The sequence below is a fragment of the Staurois parvus genome, unplaced genomic scaffold (assembly GCF_062004578.1).
Source record: "Staurois parvus isolate SC_StPar_1 unplaced genomic scaffold, SC_StPar_1.0 ptg000839l, whole genome shotgun sequence".
NCBI lineage: Eukaryota > Metazoa > Chordata > Amphibia > Anura > Ranidae > Staurois > Staurois parvus.
In genome coordinates, this window is record NW_028318635.1 from 3,991,035 (window position 1) to 4,011,443 (window position 20,409).

Sequence of the window (20,409 nt, forward strand, 5' to 3'; positions counted from 1 at the left end):
TTCCACTTGACTATATCTTTAGGTATGGTACGAAGATAACTCTAAGAAAAATACGGGGGTTCCAAAAAGAAGAGAAAAACAAAATAAAAACAAAAGACTCCATTATCATTTAGACCTGTTAGGCCACAAGTGTAATTGTAACAAAGGAAGAAACATAGCACCTCTAAGTGTAGACTGTGATGCAAGTTTAATAATTAAAAAGTAGGTAGGCAACTCACATATAAGTGATAAATTACAGGCTCATCAATGATGTGAATGATCAGTCCGCCTCATCGCCAACGTGGTATGCCGCTGTGGGGTGGTGAGACAGTGGGATCTCCATTGTCTCACCCACCCTGACTGCCCCCACCGTCCCACTATTCCACAGCAGCATACCACCTTGGCCATGAGGCGGACTGATCATCCACATCATTGATGAGCCTGTAATTTATCACTTATATGTGAGTTGCCTACCTACTTTTTAATTATTAAACTTGCATCACAGTCTACACTTAGAGGTGCTGTGTTTCATCCTTTGTTTCTTCTATATTAGAGTCTGCTTCACTCTACCGCAGCCTGCCTTGGCATTTAGACTGTTCCATCCCCTTCTTCATAATTGGATTCCTACAACTGGATTCATTAAAACTTTCCATGGACTTTTGGTCTGCAGGTTCCATGCGCCTATGACTTTCCTGCACAAGTATAATTGCTCATGCTGGGAATTAGCTTCCCTGGTCAGTTTCATGTTTTAAGAGAGGAGTTCAAAGAGGGTCAAAAGGTAAAGAAGCAACACTTCCTGCTTGTTAAGCTTTAAAATCATATTTATAGCAACACTGTTGAAGCACATTTTGCTATGGAAAGGATAATGTGTGAAACCTAGATACCACAGCGATGGAAACAAAGCATGTTTTTCCTTAAATCAGGAAATGGTCATTGTTATAATCCTAGACAGTGGAAAACAGAAAAGATTTGGTGGCAATGGCCAATTAAGATCAAATGGTTGGAATTTCATTAAGAGCTCTGGATGTTTTTCTAAACAAGACAAGTATACGTTTTACAGCTGGTAAACTGGAATCGGGTACCCACACTAATAATGACAGTTCAGGTCTCTAAATTCAGTTTTTCAGAACAATATGTAAATAATTCTTGTGTTAAATAGGGAACTGCATTAATGCATCAACTAATCACATATTCTAATAATAATATAAATATTATGCACCTTGTAATACCAACCCTTTCACTTATAGCACAAAAACAAAGGTAGAGCCATTTACCTTTTAAGTAAGAGAAGCAGGTGGATTACCCATGCACCAACAACAATAAAATTCATTGTGGGCTTTTAGAAAGTGAGCAATTCTACCTTTGTGTTTGATGCTCTAATTGTTTGGGTTATGGACTGCTCAGAGCCAGCACCCATCGGTTGGTGGAGAAGTGATGGAAGGCTTGGAGAAGAATGGTTGGGACTTGCTGCACTCTTTTCACTTGATGATGCTAATAGGTCTTGTTTCTGTGTTTATTAGTAAAATGTAAATGTATTCACATGTTTTAGTGAACAGGTGGCTTCACTTTTACTGCATGTTCCCAGTTGGTAGCTTCAGCACTTATTACTCCAGAACAAGCCTGTGCTAAGCAAAGGAGCACATAAATGACCCAGGTTCCCTTTATGGAAGGCATGTTACAAACTGGTGTTTATGGGCCCTCTCACTCCTTTTTGGCTCTTTAGCTGGCTTAAGGATTAAAACTGAAAGAGGCCCCTCCGGATAAAGACTTTACTTCCTAATACTAGTTTGCAGTTGAATATTAAAATAAATTTTTGATGGGTCTTTTCTTTATGATATGCTGTTGTAATTTGAAGTTATTACTATAATGTTAATTACCAAAGCGCTAGCATTTATTTCTGAAATTTAGTAGACGTAGCCTCCAGTGCAATTTTTCCACTCAATTAGGCTCACTATTTAATTTGCATTGGTCATGCTAATTTCACATGCATAGAATGATCTGATAGTCTATTTAGCCTTTGCACCAGCCATTGTAATATTGTTCATGCTAAGATATGCATATAAAGCTCCATGATGAAATGCAAACCAATATCAACCAGAAGTTAAATTATTTAACTGAAGTAACAGGAAATCCAGTTAGTCTCTGCCATGTTAAACTATATTACTGCTTATTGCAATGTGTTATTGAATAAACCAAAACACATACAAAGAGAAAAGCAGTAAAACAGGCAGTCAAATTGTGAAAGAATATGTGTTATGCTTCAGTAAACTTTTGGTGTTTAGGTTGGGCTCCTGACAGTTTCTAGCTGCTGTTAAACAGGTGTGTACGAATTCTCTATCATGTAGCATTTTGTTTTCAGAACTATAAAAGTATTGTACATTGTAAATATCAAAATTAATATCTTACCCTCAGAGCCCAGCGCCAGTCCCCCGCAACTTGCTTGACACTTGAACCAGTGATATAGCCTAAGCCACTAAAGGCAACAAAAGATAATAGAATTGTTAATAATTCTGCCTACATATAGGCAACTGTCTTATGAGTATTAGCTTCTTTTAAAACTGGGGATGTTTGACATGTTTATCAGTACACTAAAGGTTATGTTTAAAGGATTCTATTCTTTAACTTGTATATCTGGGCAAAAAAAAAAAAAAAAACACATAATAAAAGGGATTGCAAACCATCACCTTGTAAAACAACCCATTCAGTTTAAAATAGAAATGAAAGTCAAAACATCTATGTATAGATATTAAAAGAAAATATATCATTATATACACCTTCCTTTTCCCTTTTTTATAAGTGATCACATACCCTCTCTGTTCTCAGCTGCATAAGAGGTGGGAAGAAGAAACAGCAGTACACCGATGTTCCCAGTGAATGGCTGTGTTGGGAGGGATCAGGATAAGTCTGACTATTGGAGGAGAGCAGGCTGAGTTCCCAGCATAGCTACAGAACTGACCACACTGTGTTCTGCTTAGTGTGGCCAGTTTTTATACAGGCATATATCCGGAATATGAAATGTTGGTTTTACATATTTTTTAATTACATCGCTGTAATGCATGCACAGTTTTATGCATTTATAACTACAGAAACCCTTCTATTTTCCTCTTTTCCATAACATAATGGAAGTTTACTGCTTGGGATTTAGTGCAGCAGAGTCAACGTGTTGTCAGCTTAAACAGAAAGTAAGAAGCACACTGGATTTTTGGCAGATCAACATGTGTTTTTTGGTATTTGCAGAGTTTTTCAAGTGATACAATATGGGGAAATGTGCATGTATTCCCGAGATGTACTGATTTGTACATGTACTGTTTTTTTTTCCAGACATACACATTCATCAAAATTTCATCTGAGTTTGTTGGATTAGGTAGTAGAGATATCTGTTATGTTAGAGCAACACTGTAATTCCCACGGCAGAAGGCAGTGTCTACATTTTAGTAAAGCAGATGAAAACATATCTTAACTGATAAGTAGGGTAGTTTTGAAGCACACATACACACCAGAGACTTTGATTGCTGGGCTCCTGCTGCTTTTCCTTATTGAGATGCTTATAGTACATGACAGTAGATTAGTGGCTGCTCTGGTTTATTTGTCAGGAAATGAGTTCACTGTACCACTTCACTTTAGGAAATTGCTTACAGGAACCCACTTGTATGTTATACGCCATGCAGTCTACTGACTTCCAACGCAGAGGTCAACTACTTTAGGGGCCGCCAATGTTGACTGGCACTACACTATGCTTTCTGGTATTACTTGAATAGTTGGGCCAGCAAAACAAGCTCTTGCCTTATATTTTTGCCAACTCTGCCACTAATGAAAATAATTCATTTATAATTTAGTTTGGGAACTTGCAGGATGCACCAAAATTGTTGCCTTTCATGGAGAACTGAATATGTATTAAAAGATCAGTTCCAGGCCATAAGGGAAACTAAACAATAATCTACTAATGCTATCTAGAAAACACTACAGTTCTCACAGTTTATCTTAATCTGAGTAATCAACTGCAACGAGAATACAGAAAAAACCCCAAAAGGACCACTGGGAACATGCTTCCTTAAACCTGAGCTAAGAAATATTATTAATTATATTTATATTAATTGTGATTAATGATATTATCTTTGCTTTAGGTATTACCAATCATATGTAAACAGAGACATCTATAATCAGGGTCACACAGCTGCACTGCACAATCAAGTAACTGATTTATTTATTTCAGGTACTATATATATATATATATATATATATATATATATATATATATATATATATATATAGAGAGAGAGAGAGAGAGAGAGAGAGAGAGAGAGAGAGAGAGAGAGAGAGAGATGACAATTTTATGCAGTGGTTTACATATATGTTGTACATTCACATCAGTCCCTGCCCTCAAGGAGCTTACAATCTAAGGTCCCTAGCTCCCAATCATACAAACACATACTAGGGCCAATTTAGACTGAAGCCGATTAACCTACCAGCATGTCTTTGGAGTGTGGGAAAAAAACGAAATACCTGAAGGAAATCCACACAGGCACAGGGAGAACATGCAAGTTCTAAGCAGGTAGTGTCATGGTTGAGATTAGAACCAATGACCCTAGGGTGGCAGGTGGAAGTGCTAATCACTTAGCCACTGTGCTGCACTGACTGAATAATAACGTGAGTAATTGTAATTTATCTATATTATACAGTTATTGTGTATATTGGATGTTTAATTTTAATTCTGACTTAGCACTCATACAACTATGTCAATGCAAGTATAGCACCTAAAACATTGAGATAGAGAACTTTTACACACTTTGCTTCATCTAGTTCATCTAGACTTTGGGAATACGATTGCAACGTTTTAAGAAAATTTATATATAAATATATATATATATATATATATAATATGTTTAAAAATATGTTTACAGATGGGGTTTCTGCTTGATATGTTTATATAAAATAACCTCAAACTTCTGTTTTTATTTTTTAACTTTAAGGACTGTATTTAAACTTTGGACTGAATAAAAACTGTTTTTATTTGCTGATTTTTTTTTTACATAATTTTGTACTTTTGTATATATCTGAAAAAAATTATAAAGTCTCCAATTAGAGCAACAGGGTTTTGTAGATTTCTAAAATGATATTCAAACATCTGAGACAAGTTTTTTTTTTTAACTGGCGGGTAGGAACAAGTGTTTAGTACAGACACTTTGTTGTCCTTTTATGAAACAGAGATCAGCGGCGATCCTAATGATTGTTGCTGATCTCAGATCATTAGTGGTTTAGGTAACAGAGATGATCAGTAGAGAACATGTTCTCCGCTGATCATTTCAGCACACAGATGGCCAGTGTATGAAGGAGCGATGTCAGCCCTTCACTGGAGATCTGTGTTCTCCCTCCAGATTGTCCAGCCCAGAGGTGGAGAATCGGGGGAACCGCAAACGAAGCAGAGGTAATTTACCGCTGCTTAGTAAACAGTGTTTGACTGATCTCTTACTGTAATCTCGCGAGATTATAGTAACAGCAGCCGTTTTCTAGCGTGCAAAGCGCTTGTAGAACGCTTCTCTCTTCATTCGGAGAAGTGATCTACACCGCTTCATAAAAAGGCATTCAGAGGAGAACTCTCTCCTTTGAGAATGCCAGTGAACTGAGCAGCGGCCATTTACTACTGCATGATAAAAGGACACCATAGTTACATCAGGTTGCATGTGAGAGACAGCAAGGATCATGTAGTGAGCATGGAGCAGCACTACTGCATTATAAGCTGGAGTTCTTAGACAGTTGCATCTCAGTGTGTATTTTCCATTTCTTGCTGAGTTTAGTTTGTGACAACAATTTAGTTTGTGACAACATTTTGTCAGATCTGACTGGCAATGTTAAATATATCAACTATATACTTAAAAGATATAGTGAGGTATTACATAATTTATAAATTCATGTTTTTTGCAAAATCCAAATAAGTAGATTCTTGTAGTGTCAGCATGCAACTGGTGCTGATGCATGATTAAAGAAGAAAAGCTGTAGTGTCAGGTCCTCAATACATGTGCAGTGCATGGCTCTGCATGGAAAGTGAATGCAGCCTGTGTGACATGGCTATAAATAGTCCAAGTGGTTGTGCTTACTAAGGATACTCTGCACCAACCACTTCCTATTTCTAACAGTACATTACATGTAAAAATGCTTACCTTCCAAGAGGGATGGCAAAATAGAAGACTGACAGCATAAGTGTACGGGTATTCTTGGTAAAGAGGTCTCCAATGATAGTCGGGGCGATTGTTGAGTAACTGGCTTCCCCGATGCCCACCAAACCTCGGGAGAGTACGAGCAGCCAAAAATACTGCAGAGAAAGACAGTAACACAGAATGATATTATTTACTAATCACCACACTAAGACAAGCAGGAGAGTACTTGGGCTATTCCAATATCAAGAGTATGAAAGTGTTAATGCCTAAGCCATTTTCTTATAGTTGCCACGGAAACTGGTCAGGGGACATGCATTGGGAATATACAACAAACAACAGAAAAGATGGGTGTATCCCTGCTGGCAGGGAGCCTGCTATCAACTTGGCAGCCCCAACATACAGAAGAAAAAGCATTACACTAATGGCTTGTGTAGTATGTGTTAAGCAATGATTCGCATACGACAGCCTTTTCTGTTTATTATCCTTATTACTTTTTTTGTTACTGAGTGATAGTTTTGTAGTGATAATTTTGTAGATACACTAAAATTAATGAACTGGAATGAAATCAGGAATAAAAATTAATGTCTATCATGTGTATAATATACATATGCAGGTAAAAAAAATATTTTTAGCATCATCTGTAAATACCAACATAATTTGCAAACACTTGCATTACAAAATACATGTTGCAATATAGCAAGAGTATATGGAATTGCTAGCATTAAAAATCAGAATGGTATAATAATAGTGAGACACATTAAAATTACTATGTATGAATTCTAGAACAAATGAATCATTCTATGACTTAAAGTGGACTAATATTCAAATGATAACATAAAAGTATGTTAAACATCTTTCTGGACTAGACCAATAAAATATAATTGGTTGCAAAACTTTCAAGTTACATTCAGTCCTGGACACACTTCTGAAGGCCTAGGCACTTGATCATGTGATCTTTCCAGAAGGGGAGTGTCACAATCATGCCCACAGGGAGAGGTGCGGTTCTCCATTTTGCTCCAAACTTTTGCATTTTGGTATTTTTCTTAAACTAATATGCAGTCACCTGAGAGGGGGAGGTGTAGCAGATCTGGTGTTCAGGCATAGCTCTCACTGTGTCAAGAAGTCTTAAAGTCATCCCCTCATTCCCCCTCCCTCAGGAATGCAACCAACGTATGATGCTGAGTCCCTGCCTAACAAATCTTGGCTAAATAAGGCTTGGCTTGGCCACTGTAGGAAGAGGTTTTGAGTAGGAAAAAGAAGCTGTTTTTTTTTGTGTTTAGTCAGAGAAGTGAGGACCATCGGCTCTGTACCATCTAGCTGACCAAGAGTCTTGTTGTGCCATCACAACTAAGTGCAAGACCAGAAATCCCTTTTAGCTCATCAGACTTGAAACTGCTTAATCCCAGGCATTTATTTGGCAAGTACTTATTTACCTAAACTTCTTTCTGTTATCTGTTTGCTGTGCTGTTGTGCTCTATATATATATATATATATATATATATATATATATATATGTTACATCTTGTTTCTGTAAATATTTCTACTGCACCCTTTTGACCTTTTAGTAATAAATCTTACTTTCTAAATGTGTTGAACTGTTTCTGTAGCTCCTGAATGTAACTTACGAGTCCCTGCCGCTGAAGAACACTACTATGAGTATTTAACCCTCTGTATAACCAGTCTGTAGAGATAGCGGGATACTGACGGTTAACCAATCATCCTAGTGTATTGCTGAGTTTCCTCTTTCTCTGTATAAAAAGAAGGTGGTGGCAGTGTGAAGGGTTAATTGCGTAATTAACCTGACCCAGTAACAATCGCTGCCAGGCTGCCGGTACATAGATTGTGGTCCAATTAGCTGGAAAATTGTTGTGCAGGGTGTAGCTGGGCGTGGCATTGTTACGCACGTGACAGCGCGGTTTTAGATTGGCTAGTCCTTCGGTCACGAGTTTGGTGAGAAGGGCTGGGGTCTGAAGCTGCGCCCGTCACAGGGAGAATAAGAGTTCAGATTGCCTGAATACAGTCAGGACAGATCACATGAACGAACGCCTGGGCCTTCACATGTTACAAGCTTGGGCTGTCCTGTTGATTTAATGATTTTATTTTAACTTCCTAAAAGCCCTGTTATAAGGACATTTTATCATGAAAATTTTGTCCTTGTTGTACAATGGTGACAAAAGAGCATATACAACTATATTATCATTACAGACAATTAGCCGTCATAAGATATGTTTTTTAATAATGGCAGGAAAAACAGATTTTTTTGTGCATCCATCCTATTCTTCCTTTCTTTATACACTTGATCTTAGCCAAAAGGCTGAGAAGCCATATTCGTCCTTTTTTTCAATTGTAATAAATGATCTTCACCCTTTAAAGAGATTCTATTGCTAGACCATTCATGTCAACAAAAATGTTCCACCCAAGATTATATGTGCATTTAACGTATTCTATGCATGTTCTTTATATGGAAAAAAAAACCTTTGTGTAGACATTCAAAAGCCCTGAGATTGCCATTGGGTGCCACCATCTTGAATCTGAAGTCAGCAGCCCCACCCTGACAGCTACATAAAAGGTTATGTAGTGAGGCAAGAACAGAAAAAAGGATGTCTTTGTGGCTCAGGGTGTAGTTGCCATCATTCCTTCTTTTGTATAACAAACTACTGTGTACCTGTGGAATGGGACTTCAAAGGCAACCATATGAATAAATCCAAGATTAAAAAATAACTATTTAAGTTTTTGTTATTTAGAAGATATTTTAAAAAATGATGTCAAAAGTACAATACAAAACATGACATGTATTATACAACAATATACATGAAAGTGGTGTATACATATGCATATCCATCATGCTCATTGTACATAGTGGTATTTCCCAATTAACGATTTACAAAATCCCCAAAATCACATAGTCCTGACTAAAGGTTTATTCAGCTGTAGGGTATACAATACGTTTTGAGATTTTTCAAAATAGACTCCTCTCCAGGTATATGATACCACTATATGATACAAGACAATTCAAAGACAAACGCCACGCACAAACTGTCGCCGGATATGTTGCCTCCAACATCTAGGAATCACCAGTCCAATAGTCAAATTGTCAATGTTTCCTCCATATGTCATGTTAGCCTCCGAGGCCCAGGGATAGATCCCATTCTCAAGGATCAAAAACCAGCTGCATGTGATTGGGCAGTTTTTGCAAATCAGCAATTGGGTAATACCACTATGTAGGAGGAGAATGATGGATATGCATAAGTGTACATCCCTTTCATGTATATTTGTGTATAATGCATGTCATGTTTTGTATTGTACAGTGATATAATTTTTTTAAAAATATCTTCTTTTAAATACAAAATAGTTATTTTTTTCATCTTGGATTTATTCGTATGGTTGCCTTTAAAGTCCCAATCCAGAGGTACAAACTAGTTTGTTATGTAGGGAGGTAAGAGGAGTGGTGGAGGAACTGGACCAGTACAAGGAATAATTAGATATCCTAAGAGGAGTAGAAGGCTATGACATACAAGGATGCAGTGGGCTGTGTTAGGGAATTGAATCTCTCTGGTGCAGCCATTGCAAGAGATCAAAAAATTATTTTTGAAAAGAAAATTCACTACAAGTAGCATTTTAAATGCTTGAATTTTTTGTTTTCTTACCAGCAATTTTCTAAATTGGTTACCGGATCTCTTTAAAACACCTACAACAATGCACCAGCTAAAGCTCTCCTGTACGATGTGCTTATTAGAAGCCCGATTGTCCTCCCTAATATATTCCTAGCATATAAGCATGTATTTATGATGTCTACATTTAAAAAATGTCTGGGTTACAAAGTGTAAATAAGAGACATTCCTACGCAATATTCTAATACTTCAAATGACTTGTAAACTAGACAGATGTGGAGCTGTCACATTAAAAAGCTTGTTAGCTTTTGTGATGAAAACTCTGGTCACTGCACACCATTAAAAAGTCTCTGCATGCTTTTTGTTTTCATCTTATGTCCTTCAGGCGATTCACTTTGTTTGTATTATTTACGCAGTCTGCATGAGAATAGATACCTCCTTTGTGGGACTCCATGCCAATATTTGTCTTTATTCTAAGGCAGTAGATTTGAGGCATCTCTGAATACCAGTTATCCCATCAAGCACAAGAAAACTACAGGGGACACTACTGCAGTTTAGAAACACATCTAATGCTACAAAGGTCCTTTACATGTTAGGATTAAGCATCTTCCAAATCTACTGCTATGATTTTCATATCCTGATAGTGGGTGAGGGTTGCACGTTCCATAAAAATGGACAGTGCCCACTTTAGGTCCTCATATGAGGCAGACAACACAGAAAACAACCTTATTTTAAGTTACCTTGAGGCACAGGTTCAAGCAAAATCATTTAGCATGTCTCTTATTTCCGCCTTTTTTCTAAGTAGCATACTATTATGTAACTCTAAAGCTGGCCATACACTAGTAAAATTGTGTTCAAATGTTATGTTTGAAATTCTGAAAAATTGTTAATTCTATCATTCTTTCTTGCTATTGTTGTGCCAACTAATTTTATTTGAAAGCTCTTAAAAGTTCATCCAGACCTGCTACTTGAATGCAATTCCAAATGAATTAAACAAGTTTATTTTGTACCTAGTGCATGCGCATTACCTTATTATAATTTTTACAAAAAAAGGTTAGAACTTTGTTGAGCTTCTTATGAGCTGAAGAAGCTCAACAAATAAGAAGCTCATTCTGCTTCTCTCTTGTCATTGCGGTATAAATGATCGTTGATTTGACTCCGCTAACCAGTAGAAACTTGAATGAATGTTCCGAAAAAGGAAGATTTTCGAACAAAAATCTACTGGTGTACGGCCAGCTTAAATAAATCTGGGCTACAGGTTATCATTATCAAAAATAATGATTCTTAGAATCACACACTGCTAAGCCCATCTTGTGAATCCTGTTATATTAGAGAGAGTGTGTGGATAAGAACATCAAAAGGAGGATCACAGTATGGAAATGGAGGATGGCTTAATCAAGACTACTGTCTTTAGCCTCTGATGAATGCAAAACAAGAGCATTACATTCAGAACGACACAAGGAAGGAAGATACATAGTACAGGACCCAATACATTGTGTGCACAATCAACAAACCACATTTCCTCCATACAAATTACTGATAACCACTAATTAAGGTCAGGGCATGTGTTTTTTACATAGGGTCTCCAGGTACTCCAAATTTCTGGCAATATATTATTTTAAGCCATTAATAATTCAGGTACAAAAGATTTAGAATGGATATTTCACACTGTAGATATATGGTCAATAGATCTAGCAGTTACATTTTTATTCAGTTATTTAATGTGCCATGGTGAAGAATGTAGTCTTCTGAGTATCAGATTTTACTAACCAGCAAGCAGTATTGCAGCACTGGGGTCCTGGGATCATTCTCCATCAAGGACATCTCCTCTAATTTGTGCAACCTATTCCTAGTGCTCTGATTACTGCCCACAGTTCACAAATCTAACTGCCTTCCACCAAAAACTGGCCCTATAGTGATCTTAGTGTGTAACTGATTAACAGTTCATTCCATGGTAGAAGAGAAAAGGAACAGGAGGCGCAAAGCTAAGTGCAGTATGTAACAATAACATTTAATTCGTAGAAATTAAAACACTCACAAAAGCAAGAATAAAATTAAGCTCATCTGTGTTAGGATGTGAGACCACACTAAATCCGTCCTTGGGTACCGCCAGTGTGTCAAGATGACAGCAGGATGGTGAAGCTGTGGGTGCAGTATAGAAGATCTTCCTGAGATGTTTTGGAGGTATGATGGAGCCGATCAACGGCGTCCAGCCCTGGAAGAAGCTGGAAATGGCTGCACTACCGCATGGAACACAATGGCAGAAGTTACGTCATGACATCTCAGATGTCCGGGATAAACTGAAACACTTTGTATCCTGGACATCTGACCCTCTGAGACTTCCGTTGACGTCACTTCCGCCGGTGCATTCCACGCTGGTAGTGCGGACATTTCCAGCTTCTGCCAAGGACGTATGCCGTCGATCGGCTCAATCATACCTCCAAAACATCTCAGGAAGATCTTGCATACTGCATCCATGGCTTCCCCATCCTGCTGTCATCTTGACATACTTGTGGCACCCTAGGACGGATTTAGGGTGGTCTCACATCCTAACACAGATGAGCTTAATTTTATTCTTGCTTTTGTGAGTATTTTTATTCCTACGAATTAAACATTACTGTTACATACTGCACTTAGCTTGGCACCTCCTGTTCCTTTTCTTTCCTGATCTTTGCATACAGAGCTGGCCCTGCTCCTAAGGACGGCCTAAAACAGAGACTTTCTTATAGACTTTATTCATCTTATGCATAATATATGGTATATGTATTTATCATGTGCTATCACTATATATACCTGAGCAATAAACTACCATAAACTTGTGTATATGTGATATTTAAGCTCCAGTACTTTCCCCCTTCTTTATTGGAGTTTATATACCCCTGAGTGCCAGACTTCCCTCCCCTTCCATGGCAGAAACTTATACTGATTATCAAGGTGCACGGTAAGGTGCTGAAAAATACAAATCAAGATTTACAGCTTCATTTACTGTTCCTTGAAAGTATTTATCTTTAGTAATAACTGTAATGACGGTAAAACTGATATAGTCCAGCCAATAACATTCTGCACATAACAAGGTATAAAAATACAATAGATTAGGTCTGGACATTAAACTTCCTGAGGACAGCTGCTATAACCTAAGGCATGTTCAAGTTTGTTTTCATTTTGCTGCGCTAGTTACTGTATTTATGTCTTCCTTACACTGAAGATTCTGTAAATTGACACAGTGAGAATTTGTGCTTTTTCTGTTAATGTAATTCACTAGGAAAACAACTCTTTGCTCAATGAGGATATTAAATTGGGACATTTAGGGAAAATACAGTCTGTGAACATTCACAATGAATGGAAAATGAGAAGCTGGCCATGCAGTCAGAGCCTTTTCTAGAGTGTGATCAGTGTAAAACAGGAGTGTTATGAAAAGTCAGAGCCAAAAATAAAACATCCAGCAACAGATATTTTTATCTATCTATCTATCTATCTATCTATCGTACCACTTCCCTGGAATTTCAGATTGGAGACTATTTCTCTCTTTACCAAAGAGAAATAGAGCGCTGAGACCCATCCTCCGAACCGAGCCAATTTTGGCTGTATTGTGTATCCACCTAGGGGCTGCATGCAGGCAGCCTAAAATAGTGGATGCAGACACAAAGGCTGCATGGACGCAATCACCTGTCAAAATCTGAGATGCAGGAAGGAGTAGGTGCACAGAAACAAAGCACAGTGTCTGTGTTTGGATCCGTATACCCATTCCTGTTTGCATGTAAAATTTTGGCATGCACCTATGTACACATAGCTGCTGTGTCTGCATCCACTTTTATGGGCTGCCTGCATGCAGCTCCAAGGTGCGTGCACAATGCAGCCAAAACGGCTCAGCACAGAGGACTGAATTAGCCCTAAATGGAATACAATTTACTTACTCTACTGGTTAAATCAACTCATGTGTATGTACTGGATGATGGCCAGCTTGCTTGAAACATGGCTACAAACACAAAAGTCATGATCAGTATACTCTTCTTGACAAAGTATCACTAACATATAGCTAATACTCTGTGAGCTTCAAGTAAATGCCCCCAGCGGTGCCTAGTAAGACATCATTTTTTGGTACTAGCCACATTGAGATACATACTATTCATAATTAGCAGACAGAGCTCTGATTAACAGGCACTCCCGAGGAAGCAAACTGATTGAAACACATACAGGAAACCTATTCTGTTTTTTTCCCCCAGATGAAATATGTGAGATAAGATGTAAAATCTTTCACAAAGTTACCCACAAGTGAAAATTCAAATGTTTTGGAGGATGATTTGTTATACAGTAGTGAATAGTGCTGTATAACAACATTCCTGAATATACATATTTGTATATGTATCAGCAAAATATAGATTTCCATATTAGTTGTATTCTTTTTTTTTTTTTTTTTTTTAACTGTGATGCAAACAGAGAAATCAGCAACTATTTTTTGGTTTGTAGGGATGTGGGTACCCGAATGCTTGACTTCTCCATATAGCTCACCCCTATTCCACCTTTATTTTATACCACATAGTATTTGTAGCTACTGAGACCATTAATTTAACAGGTAAACATGCCAACTTCATAAGAGTGGTTTCTGATGAAGGAGCACGGTCCAGAAACATGTCAGTGCAACTGAAGTACATTTATAACCCAGGATACCAGCTATTGGGATGTCATTATAGCTCCTTTCCATCTAGTTCATGCAGTGCCCACTCCAGAGTAATCTTCTCTGCTTGCATTTCTTTTTTTGCTGGCAACCTAGAAAGAGTGTTTAAGGCAACTGCTGATGTGATCCTGTTTTCTATTGGATGAGGGATCAAGTCAATTGATTATAAGTGTATTTTTATTATTTCTATCTATTGAAAAGTCTTTAACTACACTATCCAGTGCGCTCTGTCTTGTTTCTCATTTGCAGAAGGATGACTTATGAATAGAGATGAGCGAATCGAAGTATCCGAAGTGGAATTCGAGTCGAATATTGGAAAAATTTCGATTCGTGCCGAATCCGAAAAACAGCCTAATTCGGACGCGCGAATCGAAATTTTTCCGAAAATGGCGGCTGACATGTGCGGCGACGGAGCGGGGATGTCGGGGAAGGCGCGCAGACAAGGCGCGCTGCCCCATAATGCATTCCTCAACGACATGTGATCGCATCAGCCAATCAGCAGCCAGCCAGCCAGCACTGTGTAATGGTCGAGGTATATATAGCGGCCATTTTGGAAATCTTCATTTGCCTGCTGTCATTGAACAGAGGCAGACCGCTCTGTACTAGGGACAGGGACAGAGTTAGGGCCACAGAAACGAGAATTGGGGACAGAGAGAAGTTACTTAGGGACAGAGAACCATTACTCAGGGACACAGACTTGTTAATGAGGGCCACAGAATCGTTATTTAGGGACAAAGAAACGCTAGTTAGGGCCACAGAATTCATACTCAGGGACAGACAGAATTTTCACTCAGTGCCAGAGAATTGTTACTTAGGGCCACAGAAACGTTATTAGGGCCACAGAATTTTTACTCAGGGACAGACAGAATTGTTACTGAGTGCCAGAGAATTGTTACTCAGGGACAGACAGAATTGTTACTGAGTGCCAGAGAATTCTTACTCAGGGCCACAGAATTCATACTCAGGGACAGACAGAATTGTTACTCAGGGACAGACAGAATTGTTACTGAGTGCCAGAGAATTGTTACTCAGGGACAGACAGAATTGTTACTGAGTGCCAGAGAATTGTTACTCAGGGACAGACAGAATTGTTACTGAGTGCCAGAGAATTGTTACTCAGGGACAGACAGAATTGTTACTGAGTGCCAGAGAATTGTTACTCAGGGACAGACAGAATTGTTACTGAGTGCCAGAGAATTGTTACTCAGGGACAGACAGAATTGTTACTGAGTGCCAGAGAATTGTTACTCAGGGACAGACAGAATTGTTACTGAGTGCCAGAGAATTGTTACTCGCACAGACACAAAATTGTTACTTGCACAGACACAGAATTGTTACTCGCACAGACAGAATTGTTACTCAGGGCCACAGAATTCATACTCAGGGACAGACAGAATTGTTACTGAGTGCCAGAGAATTGTTACTCAGGGACAGACAGAATTGTTACTGAGTGCCAGAGAATTGTTACTCAGGGACAGACAGAATTGTTACTGAGTGCCAGAGAATTGTTACTCAGGGACAGACAGAATTGTTACTGAGTGCCAGAGAATTGTTACTCGCACAGACACAAAATTGTTACTTGCACAGACACAGAATTGTTACTCGCACAGACACAGAATTGTTACTCAGGGCCACAGAATTCATACTCAGGGACAGACAGAATTGTTACTGAGTGCCAGAGAATTGTTACTCAGGGACAGACAGAATTGTTACTGAGTGCCAGAGAATTGTTACTCAGGGACAGACAGAATTGTTACTGAGTGCCAGAGAATTGTTACTCAGGGACAGACAGAATTGTTACGGAGTGCCAGAGAATTGTTACTCGCACAGACACAAAATTGTTACTTGCACAGACACAGAATTGTTACTCGCACAGACACAGAATTGTTACTCAGGGCCACAGAATTCATACTCAGGGACAGACAGAATTGTTACTGAGTGCCAGAGAATTGTTACTCAGGGACAGACAGAATTGTTACTGAGTGCCAGAGAATTGTTACTCAGGGACAGACAGAATTGTTACTGAGTGCCAGAGAATTGTTACTCGCACAGACACAAAATTGTTACTTGCACAGACACAGAATTGTTACTCGCACAGACACAGAATTGTTACTCAGGGCCACAGAATTCATACTCAGGGACAGACAGAATTGTTACTGAGTGCCAGAGAATTGTTACTTAGGGACAGACAGAATTGTTACTGAGTGCCAGAGAATTGTTACTCAGGGACAGACAGAATTGTTACTGAGTGCCAGAGAATTGTTACTCGCACAGACACAAAATTGTTACTTGCACAGACACAGAATTGTTACTCGCACAGACACAGAATTGTTACTCAGGGCCACAGAATTCATACTCAGGGACAGACAGAATTGTTACTGAGTGCCAGAGAATTGTTACTCAGGGACAGACAGAATTGTTACTGAGTGCCAGAGAATTGTTACTCAGGGACAGACAGAATTGTTACTGAGTGCCAGAGAATTGTTACTCGCACAGACACAAAATTGTTACTTGCACAGACACAGAATTGTTACTCGCACAGACACAGAATTGTTACTCAGGGCCACAGAATTCATACTCAGGGACAGACAGAATTGTTACTGAGTGCCAGAGAATTGTTACTCAGGGACAGACAGAATTGTTACTGAGTGCCAGAGAATTGTTACTCAGGGACAGACAGAATTGTTACTGAGTGCCAGAGAATTGTTACTCAGGGACAGACAGAATTGTTACTGAGTGCCAGAGAATTGTTACTCAGGGACAGACAGAATTGTTACTGAGTGCCAGAGAATTGTTACTCAGGGACAGACAGAATTGTTACTGAGTGCCAGAGAATTGTTACTCGCACAGACACAAAATTGTTACTTGCACAGACACAGAATTGTTACTCGCACAGACAAAGAATTGTTACTCGCACAGACACAGAATTGTTACTCAGGGCCACAGAATTCATACTCAGGGACAGACAGAATTGTTACTGAGTGCCAGAGAATTGTTACTCAGGGACACCTAATCGTTGAATTAAATAGTATGTCAGACAACATGCAGAGGAGTGGCAGAGGAGGCAATGTTTTAGGAGCGAGCAGACGTGGCAGCAGAGGAAGGGGTCGAGGCAGCAGTATTCGCAGCCAGAGGCCAGTGCTCCCGGTGTCATCCAGCGGTCGTGTCTCCACCGACAACCCTGCCGTCATTGATTGGTTGGCTCGGTCGTCTTCCTCTCCCCAGGTCACCTCTGACACCTACAGCCAACGGTCGGTGGGTACGTCAGACACAACCGTTAGTTGGCATGGCCCGGGAGCAAGCCCACTGAAATCACGTGTCCTCTACCTGCCGCTGTCCTTTGCTGTTCCCTCACCAAGCGAAGTATCGCATGCTGTGGGCTCAGCCCCACTGTACAGTGAGGAAGAGCTAACAGAGGGCGGTCAGGAACGGGGGGAGACATCGGCCTTTTCAGCAGCCAAGCGAACAAGTACTGGCGAGGAGAGTGGCTCGGTAGCCGGTCTAGAGACAGGTCTGTCTCCTGACCCAGACGCAGCCGAGGGGGCTAGTAGTGAGGCGGAGACCCTACTTGATGATGAGGAGGTTGATCGCACTTGGCAGCCTCGTCGTCATCAGGCAATTTCTTCCGCATCATCAGGAGAAGAGGGTGGCAGCTTGGCAGCGAGCAAAACAGTCGGTGGGTTGCCCAGGAGACAGCAGCAGGGTCGCATCAGTGTCAGTGGAGCCAAACGTCCACGGAGTAGAGCACCAGCTCCACTGCAGCCTACCACCACGGCCAGTAGTGGTGCCGGTGCGCACGGAGGAAGTAGCAGTCAGCCAGTGAAGAGTAGCGGGGGCAAAGTTTCCTACTCGGTGGTGTGGCAATTTTTCCTCAAGCCGCCCGAGGAAGTAAACGTAGCCGTATGTCGACTATGTGGCCAGAAATGCAAGCGTGGCCAGGGGGCCCATGTTGGGACTACAGCGTTGCGTCAGCATATGCAGCGTCACCATTCGGTGGCCTGGGAAAACCGTGATAAACATACGGCGGTTCTGCCTGCCCCAGCCCCCGCTCCATCACCCGCTCCGTTACTTGCTCCGTCACCCGACGTCGTCAATCGCCCTCTATCAGCCAGTCAAGGCTCCAACACCTCTGCTGAGGGGAGTTGTCGCTCGTTGGCATCTTCCGCTCGTTCAGATGCTCCTTCTCCTGCTACTCCTCTTCTCGGATTCCGTCAACAGTCTTTCTTGGAATCCGTATCCAAGAGACAACAGTTTGCGAGCACGCACCCGACGGTGCAAAAGCTGAACGTCCTCCTGTCCAAGTTGCTGGTGCTGCAGTCCCTCCCTTTCCAACTGGTGGACTCAGCACCTTTCCGAGAAATGATGGCTTGTGCCGCGCCGCGGTGGAGAGTGCCAAGCCGTCATTTCTTTGCCCAAAAGGCAGTGCCAGCCCTGCATTCACATGTAGAAGAGATGGTGGGCCAGTCTTTGAGCATGTCGGTCTCTGCCAAAGTGCACGGCAGCGCCGACGTGTGGAGCTGTAACTACGGTCAGGGACAGTACATGTCATTTACGGCCCACTGGGTGAACGTGGTGCCGGCACAGCCGCACCAGCAACTTGGACAGGTCACGACGCTTTTGCCTCCACGTTTGCACGTCCTTGGTCCAGCAAGCATGTCCGCCTCTACCACCTCTTTTTCCGCCGTGTCCTCAGCCGCCACCCCCGTGCCAAGTCCCATTACCCGACCGGCATATCACATGTGCAGGGCGCAACGGTGTCACGCTGTGCTGCACCTGGTATGCCTTGGCGAACGTAGTCACACAGGGGAGGAACTGCTGAGTGTAATGAACAGAGAAATCGACAGATGGCTGTCTCCGCGCAAACTAAAAATCGGAACCATGTTGACTGACAACGGAAAGAACATGGTGTCTGCTCTGCGTCAAGGAAGGTTGTGCCATGCGCCATGCATGGCTCACGTGTTCAATCTGGTTGTCAAGCGGTTCCTAAAATCCACCATCCCACTGCAAGACATCCTTAAAATGTCACGTAAACTGTGCATGCATTTCAGCCATTCCTACACCGCAAAGAACACCCTCATTGAGCTGCAGCGGCAGAACGGAATTCCACAGCATCGCCTGATCTGCGACGTTGCAACAAGGTGGAATTCAACCCTACACATGTTAGACCGCCTTTACGAGCAGCGAAAGGCCATCACCGATTTCCTGATGTTACAAGCGGATAAAGGTACTCCCCTGTGTAACTTAGATGTCAGCCATTGGCAGCTCATGCGTGACACCTGCCGCTTGCTCAGGCCCTTTGAGGAGGCCACGCTATTCGTGAGTCGGCAGGACTATGGGATGAACGACGTCATTCCTCTGTTGCACGTCCTGGAACAAATGCTGTTAACAATGGCTGGTCAGGGTGCGGTAGACGTGGCGCACAGATCTCAACGCCACATGACCCCTGTGGGGGCAGGACAGGAAGAAGAGGAGGAGGTAGAGGAGGACATTTGTGCTCAGGAATTATTGAGTGAAATGGGTGGTTTTTCCACTCAGCGGACAGGAGTGGAGGAGCAGGAGCATCTGGTAGAGGAGGAGGAGGAGGAGACAGAGGACCCAGACGCACCGTGGCAGTATGCTGTGGAGATGGAGGCAGGGAGTCCCTCGCATTCCTTGGCACAAATGGCCCATAGCATGCTCGGTTGCTTGCGTAGCGACAGCCGAATAATAACCATCAGACAGAGGGATGACTTTTGGCTGTCCACCTTGTTGGACCCTCGCTACCGGTCCAAAATGGTGGCCTTTTTCACACCTGCTGAGAGGGAGGCCAAAATTACGTACTATAAAAACCACCTATGTAGTCAGTTGGTCTCTGCCTTTGTGCGCCAACGTCCATCCTCAGACACTGTGGGCCCTGTGCGCTCGCGTTCCGCTGGCATGGCAGCAGGGGAGGGGTGGGGTGGTAGGAGCAGTGGCAGCTCCACCAGCAGCGGCTGCCTCAGTCTGCAGT

At 41.2% G+C, this 20,409-nt stretch overlaps 1 protein-coding gene across 2 annotated transcripts in view; it reads right to left on the minus strand.

Annotated features, from left to right (window-relative positions):
• Window positions 1–20,409, minus strand: part of SPNS2 (SPNS lysolipid transporter 2, sphingosine-1-phosphate) — a 182,655-nt gene that overhangs the window by 33,634 nt on the left and 128,612 nt on the right. For both annotated transcript variants that reach the window (XM_089655403.1, XM_089655404.1), the window contains exons 4-5: window positions 6,138–6,289; window positions 2,386–2,452 (exon numbers count right to left, since the gene is read on the minus strand). In XM_089655403.1, the coding sequence (XP_089511529.1) occupies window positions 2,386–2,452; window positions 6,138–6,289 (219 nt within the window). The remainder of the gene's footprint in view (window positions 1–2,385; window positions 2,453–6,137; window positions 6,290–20,409) is intronic.